The sequence below is a fragment of the Sarcophilus harrisii genome, chromosome 3, assembly GCF_902635505.1.
Source record: "Sarcophilus harrisii chromosome 3, mSarHar1.11, whole genome shotgun sequence".
Classification (NCBI taxonomy): Eukaryota; Metazoa; Chordata; class Mammalia; order Dasyuromorphia; family Dasyuridae; genus Sarcophilus; species Sarcophilus harrisii.
The window spans coordinates 75,095,983-75,114,980 of NC_045428.1; the positions used below are offsets into that span (position 1 = coordinate 75,095,983).

An 18,998-nucleotide genomic window follows, 5' to 3' on the forward strand; every position below is an offset into this window, starting at 1 on the left:
AAAAAAAACTCTACTCATAAATCCTCCTAGGAAAATCTTATTAAAATTTTACACATAACTTTTTAAGTAATAGATATGTACATATGGTTTCATGATGTCATAAAAGATATCTATTTAAAGTAAAACTCTACATGTTAGCTCTTACCTTCTGTATGCTAAGGCAAAACTGAAGAAGTTTTATGTATACTATTCTTTCAAGTTTCTGTGACTTGGTACCTTAAACCGTAGGTCTTTCTATGCTAACATATTTTGACTTTTCAGTCAGAGTTGCTGAGAAATGATAATTAAAGGTAATCTGGCAATAAGCATTTCTTCCTGTTTGTGTTAGGGAGAGAGATTCCAGTCTTTTTGAATCTGCAGGATCCTACTTTAAATAGATTTGCCTCACTATCCCATTTCTTTTCCTCCAGGTAATTGAAGGAAAGCTGGCCCCTTTCTTGGGGAAGGTCATTAAATTTGCCACCTCACATGTGTACAGCTGCAGTTTATGTAGCCAAAAGGGCTTCATCTGTGAAATCTGTAACAATGGAGAGATCCTTTACCCTTTTGAAGATATTTCAACAAGCAGGTACAAAATACTTTGTCTTACAAAATGATAATGAAATGTTATGTATTCAGGTTTCAGATTATCCACATTTCAATCTCCTCTAGCTGCAGTGAGCCTAGGTGTGCTGAAATACTTTATCTCTGTCCTTAGCTTATGTATATTCTATTGGATATTAGGTATTGTTTCATATTTGGGTTTCTTACCATGATTTCTAGACCTGATATCAAAATGAAATAGCAATATTAAGTGGTATTTCCAAAATATATAATTTTAAGATAATTTGATTCATTTTTAGTAATGAAGAACGAGGTGACACAATCTTATCACCTTTCTAGACCCCAATGAATTACAGGAGCAAGTCCACTATAGAAAAGATAGAATAAACCATCAATACAGACAAGATTAGAAGTGTATGAGCTTTGAAAGAATAAAAGTAAAAGCTTTGATTGAATAGCTAGCTACATGATTTATTTTGTTTTTTACTATACTGTCCCATAGATGCAGCACAATACAATAGTGAAAGTTTGAGGGGCACAATACAAGTTGCTGTGGCTTTGTTTTTTCCTAACTAAATTTACATAAATGTTAGCCTAACCATTGTTAGGCTAATTACCAAGAGAGAGCTTTTTCCCCATCCATATTCACAAGGCTATTATTACAACTTTTCCTGAATCAGATAATAATCCTTATTATCTTTCCTTTCATCCTCCAAAGCATAAGATAAATGCATTGTGTATGCATGTATGTGTATATATTCCCAAATTTACTCTAGAGTTCAATAATGCAGTGCATTGACTCAAAGCAGAAGTAAACTATCGAACCAGAAGAAGTTGAAGCATGTATAATGTAGCTAGAATAGAAAGACTAACAGAAGGCTATCCTGACCATTTCCAGAACTGATGAATTTTTGTAAACAGCCTTCTACATAGGCTCAGCCATTCCCATCTTATGCCAGCATCCCACTCTCCACAGCCCAGGTTCAGGTATTTTCACTTGAAGAGTTGCTCTATGAGCATTATGTGTGGCCCTCTATCTTGTGACCTATGGAAATGACCAAACTAGCCATGGCCTGGCTTGACTTGACAACTCTGGTCAGAAATACTCTGCATGCAGCATCATCAAAAGGAGTGCCATCAGCTCAAAACCTGTTGATTCATAGAAAAGGAAGCTTAAAACCACGTTAAAGACTTTATAGGTATTGAATATTCTCGTGCCCTCCCCCTTTTCAGATAATCTTCTCTCTAGATCCAATTTCTATAAGCTTTAAGAATGTTTAAGTCTGAAGGAGTCTCGCCACCTCTTCCTGGAATTCTGAGTTGATAATACTTTCCAAGAACTATTGGAGCTCCCTTAGTGTTCAGCTTCCAATCAAACATTGGAGTGGTTTTAAAAAAGAGGTAGTTCAAGAACTTAAGGAAATAAAAGCATCAGTTTAAAAAAAAAAAAAAGAAAAGAAAAGAAAGAAAGAAAATATTCATCAAGAAGAGAGAATTGAAACTTGTCTCTGAATACGAAAGCTTAGTGAAATGATAAAAATGAAAGCTATAGGGATGGAAGAATTGATTTTTAAAAATTATATAAATACAGAGTAAATTAACTGAATCACCAGTTCACTATTTTTACTTAAAATTCAGCATTTCAGGGAAACAGATTTAAAACTTTTTAAACAGCATAACTGATCTCACTGGTATGATCAAAATTCTTTAACCATGTTCTACCAAAAAAGCGCTAAAATTTCAAAAATTATCCCAGTGTGGGACATAATAGAAGGAGTATTGGATTTGTAGAGGATTATAGTTCAAATTCCATCTTTCTGGATGGTCTGCTTTCTTCTTGAGTGAGTGTGTCACTTAACCTCCCATGACCTTCACTGTTTTATCTGTAAAATTCAGGCTTCATACTAGATGACTATTATTGTCCTATTATAACTCTAACTCTAAATCTATTTAATATAATGGACACCCCAAAAAATTGGATTTTTAAAAAATTAATTACATTCCCAAAAGCCCTCTAAGGAGGCACCAAATATGTATCCTTTAAGATTTCTGGAAAATCCTGGATTTTAAGAAATTTAAATAAACATGTCACCAGAAAGTTTACCACTAAGTGACATATTGGGGTGGAGAGAAAGAAGCAGCAGGTTATCTTCTAAGAAAGAGGGGCTTTGTGAAAAGCAGAACCAAGAGAATGTTATGTATGTAACAATAATATTGTTCAAAGAATAATTTTGATCAACTAAGCTATTCTAAGTGTTATAAATATTCAAATGCACTACTAAGGACCTATGAAGGAAGATGCTTTCAACTTCCAAAGAAAGAACTGATAAATAGAAGTATGCATAGTATGTTTTTTTTATATATGCAGATATAGATAGGTGAATACACACATATGTGCATATCTGTCTATATTTCATTTATATATATTATATATGTATATGTACGTGTAAGTACGTATATACACACATATATCTGTGTTAAATGGTGGCTCCCTCTAGTGTGGGGTAGGGAGGAAAGGAGTTCAAAACTTGAAATGTAACCAAAAATAAATGTAATTGAATTTTTTTTTTTAAAAAAGGGGCTATAGTCTGTATCAGTGGGGAGAGCAATAAAGCTCCCTCTGATGAGCTTTTGAATATGAATCTTTTGAAGTCCTGAAAAAAGCCAAAGAGACTTTACTATAAGTGGGGAAATTTTTTAAATATTATAGAAAATTGAATGCTGTACATAATAAATGTGGAATGAACACTGTAGGTTCATGTGAGACAACAAATATAATACTTGATGTAAGCCTCTTGTAAGGATTGCTGTGGGTCATTTGTAGACTTTTGCCTAATAGCCCTAACACAAGGCTTATTAACCCCTTTTCCCCTCTGGAAGTCTGGTGAAATTTAGAGACCCCTTCTCAGAATGTTTTTAAAAGCGAAATATGAAGGTCATAAGAAATCAACTGAAATAGTCATCAAAAAAAATTTTTTAAGTTCACGTATCTCAGGTAAAAAATGGCCTTCACCTAGACTGATGAGCAGTCCCATAGAAGAATTTGTTTTGGTTGACAACCTGTTTGTCACAAGGGCTTTGTTTTTCTTTCTTTTTTTTCCGCCAATAATTGGGAAGGGAAGATGGGAAGAGGAGAGAGCATAATGATAGGAAAAATGGGGGGAAGGAGAAAAAACGGTCATTGAAGCATTTTTAAATGTGCAAAATAATAATTGCTAGAACTTTAGCATGTGAGGTAGGTACTACCCCCACTTCCCAGATGAGGAAACTAACAGTAAAAAGTTTAAGTAAATTACTCAAGGTCATACAGCTGGTAAGTGTTCAAGGAAGGATTTGACCTCAAGTCTTGTTCACTTCATTTCAGTGAAAACTATATTTTAACAGAGAATCTTAGTTTTAGGTACCTTTTGTTTTTTTCTGATCTCCATTACATGTGGAAATAGTGATATTTGGTGTTAAGTTCAGAATGTTTTTAAAATGTGTTTAAAAACCACAGGTCAGTGGTAGGGCTATAGATGGTAGCAATGGAATAGAACTAAGTAACTCTTCATATGTTTGCACCAAGGATCTCAGCCTCATTAGCAACATATATTTGCCTAACTAATTGAACACTATAGCCAATATAAAATATATATAAAAGACATATCTTTTATATAAAAGATATCTCTCACAAATGTCAATTGAACATATACATTTTAGTATGTGGGAAAGTGGGCGAGACCAGTTACAGAAATGTTTGATTGGACTTGTCTTATAAAATGAGGCTTGCATTCTCTCCCACTCCCCCAGTTTCTACTATACTGTTCGTCCCTTTTTTGTTGTTCCCCTTTCCTATGTTTTCTCTGTGGTGCTAGCTTACAAGTGGGAGAGCCCACCATAATCTAGCATCAAACCACATTGTCCTCATCCATCCCAAATTCCTGAAATAGCAACTGAATTCAGAGAACGTTGAGACTTCTGGAATGTGTCTGACCTTGGGATCGGGCTGCCCAGGCATTCTGCACTACACTGTAATCTCCCCTACCTCCCCTACCCATGAGCACCTTGGTGATAATGAGCCTGCCGGGGCATGGACTTTGTTCTTTGGTTTGGGCCTGTCTCTCTTTATTTAAGTTCTCTGTACCGTAGGAGAGCTAGCAAATCAGGTTCAAAATAGAAACTGCTTTGTAACGTATTGAACATCCTTTCTTCACATAAATCTAAGAGGTACCATTTGCTTCCCCCTCTCCTACAACTAAAACTATAGCATGGCAGAGAAAGTGCCAGCCTGAACAAAAAGATTTCCCTCCATTGTCTATGCCGATAAAGTCAGAGGCGCCTCCCTCTATTTCTGTTCCCACAGAGCTGGGCCCAGCCTCCAGCGGCCCAGCATGTTACCCTCCAACTGCTCCACTTCACGTATGGCGTTGCTAACTAGTAGCAAGAGAGAGGGAAGGAGTGAAGGAAGGCACCCAGATGGTTTGGTGTGAGATTGTCATTACTTGACGGGATATTTCTGAAACTATTAAACTCTTAACTTGCCATAAACTCTATGAAAGAGCCTTAATGTTTTAGGACAAGCTGCTTTCTGCAATTGTGTTTTGAAGGATCTGTCCAGGTTCAGGCAAGTAATTTTTAGAAAAAAAAAAGGGGGTTGGAGGGAGGAAACACAAGAGACCCTGCTTAAAAGCTGGCCTATTTTCCTTTGGTTCCCTTGTTTGCACAGCCTTCATTTTTGTCAATCCTTGGGCAAACAGAGTGAATACCTGGATTATGCCCTCATCTGGGCTTGAATACACATACATTACATACCCTTCTCTCACTAATCAGCATGACACATTCCTTTGTTAGTAAATGGTTCCAAAACAAACACAATCAGTGCACCTAATTAGCAGGTTTGTGGGCTGTGCTTGGCAGTCTTGTTACATCCTGTTCAACAATAGAGAACAACAGCCTCCGCTCTGTCAGGCTTAAGGGAAGGGAGAGCTCACCCAAAGTTATAAGCTTTTTTTAATGATATTTCCTTTTTGTGGCTTTTCTTGGGAGACAGCCACTCAGTGCATATTGTAATGAGGTGCAGGAGCCTAGAAGCTGCAAAAGGAGAAATTGTCTCATCTTTATAAGTACCTTTTCTGTCTTACCTTTTTTTTTTTCTTGCATTTGTTCATTCTCCTCTCTCTTTTCATGCTGTTTTCTTTGAGAAGCAAAGAGGGGAAAACAAACTTCTTTTGCAGTCAGGCCTGGCACCAAGGCCCATGGTGATGTTTCCTGACTGTGTGTGACCTGTGGCAGGTCACTCCTCCTCTCAAATAGCCTCAGCTTCACTGTCTCTAAAAGTGACCTCTCTAGGACTTTCTGACTTAGGCGGTTGTTTTGAATTCACTTTGTAAATTCTAACGTACTGTACAGTTGTTGTGGTTAATTTATCATTAAGCTGGCTGGGTCCTAGCAGGCTTCTGCTGTGTGTAGTTACTGTGTTTACGGAGAACAAACACCATCTGATCCAGACTCTCCACAACTGCATGTAGGAGTAAGCCATAGCAGAACAGGTTTCTTCTGTACTTAGACTAGGATTGATCCGAACTATGTTCATGCTGGTGTTAACCTATTACGGGGGAAGGATCTACTCTGGACAGTTTTGGACAGTGCCAGTTCGTTGAGGTTTTTGGTTTGTCTCGGAGCTTAAATTTGGCTTGTGAATTGGCCCAGTAAGCCATTGATGGCTATGTCAGAGTGTTTCAGTGTTTGCTGACATAGTTGATGTTAATAAGTCCTTCAAGACCAGTGTGACCCTTTATATCATTATCATTAGTTAAATAAGTAACATTTATTCAACAGTTCTGCTTATTAATGCTGCAACTACATATCTTAGAATTTAAATTATTTTGTTATTTTAAAAGAAGAATATCATATTCATCTTTCTAAACATATTAGTATTTATTTTGAGTTAAACATCTTTATGTTTAGATACATGTATCATCATTGTCGACTCATTTCAGTTGTGTTCATTTCATCATACCCCCTTTGGGCTTTTCTTGGCAAAGGGAAAGGCATGGTTTGTTATTTCTTTCTCCACATCATTTTACAGTTGAAGAAACTGAGGCAAATAGGATTAAGTAACTTGTCTGAGATCAGATTGAACTCAGGAAGACAAGCCTTCCTAATTCTATGTCCAGCATTCTTGTTTCTTTGCCAACTCCCCATCCTCATATATGCAATGGTTTTTTTTTTTATTTTTGGAGGAAAAATAGTCAACTATAAACTGTATCTTCCAATTTTTGGATTTTTGGTTGATTGTTAATTATTTCTGCTCTTAAGCCAGACACAGTAGATTTATATTAAAATAATATTTTATATTTGCACAGTGTTTGAATGACCACACATAATTTGTTGAAGCATTGTTTTCACATACAAAATGTTATTATACTCAAAATGATTTATTAAAGAATGCCTGCTTAGATATCCATTGCAGAGGCAGTTCAGGAGCTCTTAATATAAGATCTGTTCTTGGAGTCATGTTGTAGCTATAAATATGATAGCATAATTGTATCATTTAACATTGGTTATTTACATAACTATTTAACAGACTTTTGACTACATCCAATAGTTCTGAAGCATTGTGATTATAGCACAGCCAGGATAGTGACTTTGCTTTCAGCAAGTATTAGTTTACTGTAAGCATAGTGCTGTCCTATACTTGATTTTTATTTACCAAAACAGTAAACACTTTTTTAAAAACTATGTCTTTTTTTCTTTGTACCCCCAGGACCTAGTGCCTTACAGAGTAAATATTTATTGAATTAAATTGAATTATCTAGTATTTTGAACTTGTTTTGCACCTAATTTGTTTCATGAAAACACATTCAAATTGTTCCCTATACACCACTATCTCAAAAGTAAATGGCAGCTGGTTAAAGTCTTCAAATAAATGGGTGGGTGTCTTTGGTAATTTTTAACAGGTTTAAATGAAATTGTTATTTCCAGAGAGGTTACAAGAGAGATAGATGATTGGGCAGATAGAGTAAGACCTACAGTTCACTAAACTACTACCTACTGAAACTTTATGAGTATAGAAGATCATTAAACTTTTGACATACTTTTAGATAGCGATTTTATACCAAATACCTAGACATCAAGGGATACTTTCAAACATATCAATTATTTCCAACATGCATTTTGTTGGTACAAAAAATCATGCCCAAATTCAAATTAGACTTGTGACAGAAAGTGCCATTCACATCCAGAGAGAGATGTGAGAGAACTGTGGCAATTCAATGTGGATCAAAGTATAGTATTTTCACTTTTTTGTTTGTTTGTTTGTTTTTTCCTTACGTATTTCCCTTTTGGTCCCTTTTGATTTTGATTTTTCTTGCATAGCATGTCAAATATGGAAAACTTTTTTTTTTTTAATTGCACATTTTTAACCCGTGTTGGATTGCTTGCTGTCTTGGGGAGAGAGTAGGGGGAGAGAGAGAGAAAAAAATTTGGAACACAAGATTTTGCAGAGGTATATGTTGAAAACTATCTTTGCATGTATTTGGAAAATTCAAAGTTTTACTGAGCAATATTTAATAATTAAATTATAATAATATTATTTAAGTCATTTTTTGGTGTATGCTTTTCCCCATTCATGAGACTGTAAATAAGTAACTTGACTACACAATAGGGAAGAGAGTATTTAACTTTCCATACAAAAAAATGTTGACTTTTCAGAATGAGCTCTATGTTCTGAAATGAATAGTTTAATGTTTTAGAGTTAGAAGAAGTCAAATTTAACAGTCTGACTTACCCCTTCCTTGAAATGTATTGAGGAACAACAATTCAGTGATTGTGTGTGTGTGTGTGTGTGTGTGTGTGTAAAATTAAATAATATTTGTTAAGTGTCTTAGGATATATTAGTGTAGAAACTTAAAATGCCTCCCTCCTAGAAGCTGATAATTGAAGAGGAAAATCTATTTAAAGTCATATTTTAGGTAATGGATATATGTGAATTTTAAGCATTTGAAAATAAAAGAATATAATAGTAGATAGTTATAATAGAGAAACTTGGAAATTGTAAGTATGAAACTGTCAAACTTTTAAGACCTGTTTCTTTTTCTTAAAGAGTAATACAGTTAATCAACCACTAGCCAAAATTATTTAGAAAAAGATGAAAATCGAATGAGCAAAATTAAAAATTATTATAGTGAATCCACACACAAAAATAGAGCATTATTAAAAGGTTCTATATTCTAATATATGCCAGGAAAACTGAGAATTCGAAGAAAATTGATGAGTACCTATAAAAATATAAAATAGCCAAATTAACAGATAAGAAAGAAAAATCCAAAACAACAATCTCAGAAAAAATAAATTGAACAATCCATAAATGAATTGTTGGGGTGAGGGGAAGGGTGGAGGAAGGCTAAGCCAATTGGGTTTACAAGTAAATTCTATCAAAGTTTGAAGACTTAATTAATAGCAACTGCAGATCATGTAAAATACCCAGCAACTATATGAAAACAATTTAAAAACTTCACACAATTGTGTGATCTAAACAATTGGAGAAAAATTAATTGCTCATGGGTAGACAAACCAATTAATAAAAAACGACAACCAAATTAATATATTTATTCAAGGGCATGCCAATCAAACTACCAAAAGATTATTTTATATAAGAAGAAGAAATAATAGCAAAATTCACTTGGAAGAACAAAAGATAAAGAATATTTGGAGAATTGATAAACTACCTTCCTTCACTTTTTTTTTTTGTTGTTGTTGTTATCAGTACAAAATCCCAAAATGTATTACAAAATAGTACTCATCAGAGCAATCTAGCTGAGAAATGGCAGTAGAACAACAAAAATAGGTACACAATACTCAGTAGTAAATGATCATAATAATCTAGTATGTGACAAATGTAAAAATTCAAGCTTTGAGAACCACATCTCACTATTAGACAAAAATTTCTAAGAAAATTGAAAAGCATTTTGGCAAAAGCTAACAATAGACCAACATCACACACCATGCAGCAAGATATCAAAATGGGTACGTGATTTTGACCGAAAGAACGATATCATAAGCGAATTAGGGAACATGGAAAATTTTTTCTGTCACATCCATAGGTAAGAGGAGAATTTATAAACAAAAATTTATAAAACAAGAGAGAATATAAAATGGATAATTTTGGTTACATTAAATTTAAAAGTTTTTACATAAGTAAAATTAATTTAGCCAATGAAAAAAGAATTATAGCAGGTTTCCTTGATTTAAAATCTTATTTCTCAAATATGTAGAAAACTAAGTCAAATTTATAAAAAGAAAGTTATTCCCCAACTGATAAATGGTCAAAGGATATGAACAGGCTTTTTGGAAAAAGAAATCAAAGCTATTGTGATATGAAAAAGTGTTCTAAATACATGCACTTGGTTGGTTTTTTATATTTCACATTTTTTCCTGGCATTTTTTTGTTCTTCACCAAAACGACATAAAGAATTTTTCTCTGTATATAGGACATATATGCTATAGAGTCACACTAGCACCAAAGTTACCTTTCCAAAATTAACTAAATCTAAGATTGATTTTCCTTTAGAAATATAGTGAAAATATCCTTATTGTATTCTACTTGAATAATGAGAAATAAAATGTACCTGTACCCCTGACCTTTCTGTCCCCTTCTTAATAAAGTAAAATTATAAATATTAACCATTTAAGATTTTTATTCAAAAATATTATCATTGTTCAGACTTTTATCTTTTCACTGAGGTTCATTTATAAAAATTAGCATCATCATTTCAGTGATATTTAAAAGTTGGATTTTTACTGTAATGAATTATAGTATGTAAATTTACAGAGCAATGTCACAAGAGAGGGCATTAGGTCCCTTGGGCTTAAAAATCATTTCTAGGCAGAATGACTCCGAGCTATGTATGTCCATATCTAGTCTCCTTTCCTAAACTCCATGACCAACACCAACTCGCTACTGAACATCTTCAACCAGTTCTTCAAATTCTACATCTACAAAACTGAACTCATGATTTTTTCTCAAGACTCTTTCCTCTTCCATTGCTTCTTATTTTTCTTGAGGGTATCACTATTCTAGTTACCCAGGCTTGGTGTTCATTTTTCATTTCTGGCTTCCTCATCCCTGATATTTAATGGTCTTGGCATTAAACCTCCACAGTACTTTTCCTATCTTCTCCCTTAGTTCCTTATCATTTCTCACCTGGACTGTTGCAGGAATCTCCTAATTAGTCTATTTGTCTCTATGTCCTTCTTTCTCTGATTCATTCTTTGCAGAGATGAGGTTAAAGACTGGACCTGTGATTTCACTAATATTGAAACTCCTAAGCAAACATTCTCTCTCAATTAAAAGTTGGCATTTTCTCTGTAACTGAGGATCCTGGAGCTTCCCAGAGCCCTGAGAGGTGAAGCACTTTGTCTGGAATATTCAGTATGTAACAGTGGCAGGTCTTTAAAACTGTGATTCCAGAAAGAAAAGTCTATGTCCAATGTATCCCCTAATCCAAATCTTAGTAGCTATGTGTAGATCCCCAGGATATACTCCTTTGTTTCCTCAATGAGATCAGCGTGTGGGTCACAATCTTGTTCTCCACCACAAAGCAGTCCTCGTAAAGGGGCCATATACCTCAGCCTATACACTGATGCTTCCTTGACATCCCAATTCCTCAACCAATTTCATTCTCATGACCTCCTCTGTTGTGCTTCGACACATAGAGATGACTGTGCCCTTGGTCTAACACAAATGAGAAACCCCATCCATGTTCACAAACTCTGAAATTCCTCTGCCTAATCATAATCTTTTATCATTGCATCCATATGCTTCTTGTCTCCAAATCCTGTTTTTCATCATCACCATGACCTCTAATCCTTCCACCCTTCAATTCTTTCACAGTTCATGACAGCCATCACCCCACCACTGGCAACACTGATCTGCCTTTCCTATCAATTAAGTTCTGCAGTACCTTCTGTCCTCAAATCCCCCTTGTCCTATTGCAGATCACAGTGGGTAAAAACCCTGACTTCCTATATTCCTATTCACATATAGCAGAATGGAGCTGAAAGCAATCATGAAACCCTGCTGACTCGGTCTAGTCTCAGTTGGGGCCTTGTGGGAGCAAAGCAGTCCTTTAAACCTGCCCCACCCCACTCACCACACTATGGCTTGCAAACATTCTCATCTCTTCCCCAGCCCCCAGCACTGACCTACAGCCACATATTGGCAATTATAATATGTTAGACATCCCAAACTGGATGACCTGCAAACATCTCAAGTTCAGCGTGTCCAAAGCAGAATCTGTTCTTTCTCCCTAATCTCTCCCCTCTCCAAAATTTCCTTATTTCTGTCATGAGGTCCGTTCTCCCAATCAGTAAGACTTGTACATATCCAATCTGTGTCATCTTGTCCACTTTGGCCACTTCTCTCCCCCATGCTCCTTTCTGTCCACTCATACAGGCTTCTCACCTCACATTAGGACCATTCTCAAAGCCTTCTGGTTGTTCTCCCTGCCTCAAGTATCTCCCCACTATAATCTGTCCTCCAGTCAGCTTCCAAAGAGCTGTTCCTAAAACATAGATCCCCTGTTCTATAAACTCTTGTGGCTTTCTGTTACCTTTAGGATCAAATGTAAAAGCTCTCTGGAATTCAAAGCCCTTCACAACCCGAACTTTTCTTGCCTTTCTAAACTTCTTACACTTACTCCCCTCCAGGCACTGCCCAATCCAGCCGCACTGCCTACATGTTCTTCGGATAGCTCCCCCATCTTCCAAGCCTATGCCTTTTCACTAGCTATCTCCCCATACCTGGATTTCCCTCCTTCCCCACTTCTGTCTCCAGGCTGCCTTGAATTCTCCAACTGCTATACCTCTAGAATACCCTCTGTTCGCATCATCTGTATCTAGATATTGTCTTCCCCTTAGAATGTCAGCTCTTTTTTCCTTTCTTGCTAACCAATGAACTGGTGCACAGTAGATACATAAAAAATGCTTGTTAACTAACCATTAACTATTAACAGATTTACTGTCCATGAAGCTGGCCACCAGGGCACCCCTCTCACCTAACAGATAAAATACGACTCTTCCCCTTCTCTCTAGACTTCTTGCACTTAGAGTCCCTTTCTTTCATACATCTTCTGTCCTGGACAAACCACCCTTCTTGCTGACCCCCATACAGAACAGAGGTATTTCCCATCTCCACGTCTATGTTCAAGTCATTTTGTATATCTGGAATTGGTTCCCTCCATGGCTCTCCACCTGTTTTTTCACATTTCAAATTCAGGTTTTTCCCTCAACAGAAATCATGCTCTTGATTCTACTTTGTCTTTATTTTCTCAGTGCCTAGCACATTGGAGGCTTATTGAGTAAGTGGATGAATGAATTGGCAGGGAGAATTTCTGGAATCAAATAAGCCTGACTAGTTATGGAAGTTACATTCAGGGTACGATCTTGGCCAATGACCATGAATATAAAAACGCTTAAGAAAGACCAGTGCTGTTCTTTCCCTTGCTGATGTTCATCTTTTTTCCTTTTTTTCCCCCTAAATTCACCTAACGTGTTCATAAGCAACTCCAGTGTTCATGCTGCTCATGCCTACATATCAGACACTAATTACCTCTGGAGCTTTGGCTTTTTTAAATGAATCCAACTTTGACCATCTTCTTTTCTTTGGAACTATTAATGTGATTTTGACTTTAAGGGCAAAAATGGGTTACCAGTCTCACATGTATATATCATTAAAAAGCAGTATTATAAATTGTCATTTCTCATAAGGAGGCTTAATGCAAAAACTGTATATTTTGACTCAATTCTTAAAGAATTTTAGATTAGGAAGTACATCAATAAAAATATATGCATAAGTCAGATTTCTTAAAACTCTACGTTATCTAAGTTCCTCTCTTTCTCTAGTTAGAGCAATAGATTTCTAAACATATTATAAATATAAAAGTTTCACTTTCATGTAAGAATATTAGCCATCAAGGAATTGGGCTTATAGTTGAATAGGAGAACAAAGTGGGCTGTATTTGGGAAATTGTATAGGTTTTTTTTTTTTTTTTTTGACTCTGAAATCAAGCTTTTCCCTCAAATAACAGTGTATCTTTTATTAAAAAACCAATATTTATCCAATGATATATCATTCTACACTCTCCAGAGTATTAAAATTGCAATTTCCCTTCCCTTGCCCCCAAAGTTACTGATAAAACAGAAGGTAGGGATATGTAAGCTGTATCTTATTACTGACAAAGAATGCTACAGGAAATCCAGAACAAGACATATTATCAGAGCAGTGAGTGGCTATAAAATGAGGTGAGACAGCTATGTATCAGGAACTAGGGATGACTGAGATCAGCCAAAAGTTCCCCTCTCAAGGAAGCAGCCCCCAGTAGAATGCAGACACAGGCAAGCATTACCTAAAACAGAAAGGTATTGATGGGATGCCCTTGGAAGTGATCATCCACATCTATAAGATCACAGATATCAGAGAAAGTATCTCCATGAATCCAGGATTCTACAGCATGTGCCAGAGTTGCAAAACCAAGAAAAAACATCCCTTTGGTTTTTCTGTACTTTCATTTCTATTAAACATTGTTACCCCTCTGTTACTCTCATTGAGAAAGGTTATTCTATATTTCTAAGGTTTCCAACTGAAATAGCAACATAAGTTTACACATTAAGAATATAAGAAGATTTCAGAAGTAGCCCTATGATTGATTTGTGAAAGGAAACATTAGAATAGGTTTCTTTTAAATAATTTTGTTGTTATTAAGTCATTTTACAGTCCTGTCCTACTCTGCCTAGTTGGGGTTTTATTGGCCAAGATATTGGAGTGATATGTCATTTCCTTCTCCAGCTCATTTTACAGATGAGTAAACCGAGGCAAACAGAGTTAAGTGACTCACACAGCTAGTTGAGTGTTTGAGGCCGGATTTAAACTCATGACTTTAGGCTGGGCACTCTTATCCACTGTGCCACCTATCTGCTCCTCTAACTATTTCATTCATTTAAAACTCTTGTGATTTCATGTATGCAAAATGCTATGATAGTTTATACCAGCAGGGAGTTAACAAGCATTTACTGAGCAATTGTCTGTATTTGAGCCAAAAATGTAGGTGAGCTAATGTAACAGTAGGAAAGAGCAATTAATGAAATAATCCTTGTTTGCATTCTGTTTCTGATGCTGAGTATTTAAGTAAAGATTATGTGCTTTTGTCAGAAGTATTGACTGAGCTTGGTTTCTTAATTAGAAAGGTAAAGTCCTGTGAAATCCAAATATACGATTTCATTTATTTGTGAATCCTAATAATCCATAATCTAGGCAGAGCCACTTAAACAATTAGCTCTGAGAATCAAATGTAAATGGAAGGATAATTAATGAATTTGCTAATTATTATTCCCTTATGATAAAGAAATTAGCTAGTATTTGATTGCAACAGCTTTTTTCTTTTCAAAATCCTTTCAGAGATTTTGCATTGGTTCTAAATTTTTTAGAACCTTTATGAGCAAAGAAATTGATATAAATTCGACTCTTTCAGGCATTCCTTTTTTTCTAGCCAAACAAATAAATTTGAAAGCAAATTAAATGTCCACAAATTTTTTAATGACCCAAATTTAACTACTTTTATATCATTCTAGGACCCATTTTATTCAGCTCCAGACCCCTTGTTATCTTTGTTTCTCTTGCTGCTGACTTGGGGCCATTTTCTTGCATATGTAAAAATACAAAAAGGTTTTAAAGTTTGAATAGGGAGAATATTAAAAGGACACATTATCCCCAAATACTCATTCTCTTTTCTAAACTGAGATGTTCTTTACCAAAGTGTGAATCTGTTCATCAACTTTCTTTAAAATAATTTAAGTATTTTAATTTAAAATAATTAAGTATTGCTGGATTTTTGCTACATTATTTAGCACTTCCAAAGTCATCCCCACTTTATCTATTCTTCTTCTTGGCCTTTCTCCAAATTTCCAGCTGAGGTCTTTTTTATTTGTAAATCATGTTTGAGCCTTTTTCTCCACTAGGTTTAACCTCAGAATATCTTACAATTAAATTACCCAGTCTTTCCTGTACTATTTTTAGTGAAGTGACAGTCCACACACATATAATCCTTCACATATGTGACCACATGCATACACGCACACACGCACATACATACATATCCTGTGGTATTTGGCTGGTTTATTCTCTAGATGGAAATCATAAAATGATTGTTCATGGCTTTATGCAAAATATGCAATATATGAAGACTCAAAACATGCTACTCATGATAGACTCTAAACAATCATCTTACTTTCTTAAGAAAACAAGCAATAACTAAAGCAGCCTGTGACTCACTACTTAGTAGTGATACATTAAACCATCGTAGAATTCCTGGTAAGCTCCACTTATTTCAGAACCCCACCTTTTCTTTGTGATTTAGGAAAGTGTAAATCAGCCAAACACCCTGCACCTTGGATATTCTTCTAAAACTAAATACTATCTTTCCCTAGCCAAAGCTCTGACCAAACTTATACTTTCAATTTCATCTCAAGCAAAATGTCTGGAACCTCTGTTTGAATCAAAAATAAAAGCTGACAATTTCCCTGTAGCAGGAGAAGCACAAAAGCAGGGAAAAAACTAATGACTTCAACCTAAGACAAAGGTCTTTGGAGTATCATTTGAGTAACACTTTCTTTTGACCAGTAGCTCAGTCATGAGCTGTTAAACCTTCATCAGAATGCAGGAAAAGGCATTTAGTTTTGTTTCTAATTGGTATTGTATCACCAGATATCAGCAACAGAAAACATAACCAGGAATTCTTGCTGCTTTGTTGTAATATTGGAAGGCACTCTACAGAAGTTCCATTACTTAGGATCATAAGTTTACAACTAGAAAAGATCATGAAAATCACTTAACCTATTCATTTTACAAGTGACAAAACTGAATTTCTAAGAGGTAAAGAGGCAACAGAAAGAAATGAAAAACAGAGACAAAGTAGGGACTCACAGGAATAGTGAGGAATCAATTAGGGACTCAGTAGGGAAAAGAGCAAGGAATTAGAACTAGGGTATTGAGAGGATCTATCTTGATCATTCCAATGGTAACTTGGCACAAGAAAAAGTCTACCTACTTCTGACTTAATTAGCTTCTTTGATTAGATCACCAAACTAATGAATCATGAATTCCATTCTATTCTGGAATTTGCTCTATTGCATAGATAGACTGCTTTCATTCTTGCCAGTTCACAGATATTTCCAGTTCTTTACAAGGTAGATTGGCTTACTTAGAGTGAATGGATCAATATAAATCATTCAGCATAACACAATATACTGTGATTTTTGTGACAAAAAACAACATTACAATGGGTCAAATAGAGAAGTTTTTCCAAACTGTCTTGATCTTTACCTGCCATGTTGAAGGATAGCAGAGAGATAGGGTAGGTGGCCATAGGAAGATATTATCACTATCTCCAGGGCATGCTGAAGCCATATCATATTTAAAGTAATATACCTAGATCCTCATTTCAGTTAGTCAGCATTTTATTATTTTGTTGTTATTAGGGCCTTACTACAGGCACTATGCTGGCTATATAAAGCAAAAAAAAAAAGATCCATGTTCTCATAAGACTCACATTGTAATGGGGGAAAAAAGATCCAAGTAACTTTGTACATCAAGATGTATATGAAGTAGAAGAAAGGTGATCTTAGAAGAGAGGGGCTGAGGGAAAAGCCCACAGAAAACCATACAAAGGATGGAATTTGAACAGTCTTGAAGGATGCCAAAAAGTAGAAATAAGGGAACAGTATTTCAAGTATAAGGAATGACCAGTGTCACGTTAGGAGAGTGATTATCTTGTGGTCTAGTGAAGCTGGATATAGGGAATATAGGAAATAGAGTAACATGTAAGAAGATTGGAAAGATTAGAGAAGGCCAGATTATGAAGGGTTTTAAATGTCAAAATGAGAATTTTCTGTTTGATCCTGGAAGTTAATAGGGAGACACTGGAATTTATCAAATAGTATAGAAATGTAGTCAAAGCTACACTTTAAGAAAATCTCTAATGTCTGAATAGAGAATAGATTGGAGTGAGAAACTTGAGGCAAGAACACCATTTGGAAGACTATTGAAATAGTCCACATAGAGAATGATGAACGATGAGAGCCTATGGGTGATGATTGTACGAGTGGAGAGAAGGGGATGTCTTCAGTATAGGTTATGAAGATAGAAATGACATAATCTGACAACAGATGTGAGATAAGTGGGAGTAAGGAGTTAAGGATGATCCCAAGGTTGTGAACCTGAGTGACTGGGAGGATAGAAGTTCTGGAGGGAAGCTTTTAGGGGAGAAAAACAGTTTTGTGAGGAAGATTCCTGCAGGACAATTAGTTCAAGATGTCCAAATATATATAACAGTAATATAGCAAAGAGACTAAAACTAAATCTGTAGATCTTGAGATCATCTACATAAATCACCCATAATTCGACCCATGGAAACTGATAAGATCATCAGGTGAGGATAGGAAAAAAAGAAAAAAGAAAGTCAAGTTCCAATCATGGTAGTGGAACATATGGATAGTGGGCATAGCCTGAATGAAGATCTAGCAAAGAACACAACAGGATTGGTCAGATAGAGTAAAGAACGAATAAATGAAAAATGAATGGAAAAAGCACTCTTTAAGCATAAATTATCACTGTGTGCTAAATATTGGGTATATAAATGGAAAGATAAAGAAAATCCCTGCTCTCAAGGAGTTCACATTCTAATGGGGAAAATAGTAATATGAAAAGTTTCAGCTGCACAGTGGAAAGGTCCCATGGTCTTTTGGGTACGGCAACAAAACAAATAATGTTGCCTCTTCTTTAAGGTCACTTCCATTGATAAAATCATATGTTTCTGATTAATTACTATCTCACCATTATGTACAGAGTAAGACTTTTCTATCCAACTTGTCAACCAACAAGCATTTAAGTGCTTACTATGATCTAGGAACTATGCTAAACACTTTGGATACAAAGAAGAGCAAAAATGAGCTATTTGTTTTCTTTGTATACTTTGAGATAAGTAAAATTTAATATCTCAGCTATTTCCATTGAATTAAAAACTCAACATTATAACAAGTACAAGATGATGGAGGAGTGGCTAGACAAAAGATCATCTTGGGGATTTGATTGGAGTGCAACCTCAATATGAGTCAGCCATATGATCTGTCAGCCAGATAAACAAATTGCATCAAGAGGCATAGTGATCACGATTAAGGTGATAGTCCAACTGTGGCTCACAGCTGGAGTATCCATTTCTAGTTGTAACATTTTAAGAAGGACTTAGATTAAAATGCTATGCTTCCAGAGGAGGGCAACCAAGATGATGAAGGATGTCTTTCTCATCTCATGTGAGGGCCCATTAAAAGAACCAAAAATATTTAGCCTAGAAAAGAGAGGATAAAGAAAGAACATAAAAATGTATTCAGGTATGTAAAAACCTTTCACACAGAAGAAGGATTAG

The 18,998-nt window shown here is 35.5% G+C and overlaps 1 protein-coding gene across 2 annotated transcripts in view; it reads left to right on the forward strand.

The window, feature by feature from the left end:
- PLEKHM3 (pleckstrin homology domain containing M3) overlaps positions 1-18,998 on the forward strand; it is a 180,581-nt gene that overhangs the window by 144,785 nt on the left and 16,798 nt on the right. For both annotated transcript variants that reach the window (XM_031958191.1, XM_031958190.1), the window contains one exon: positions 411-568. In XM_031958191.1, coding sequence (XP_031814051.1) covers positions 411-568 — 158 coding nt within the window. The remainder of the gene's footprint in view (positions 1-410; positions 569-18,998) is intronic.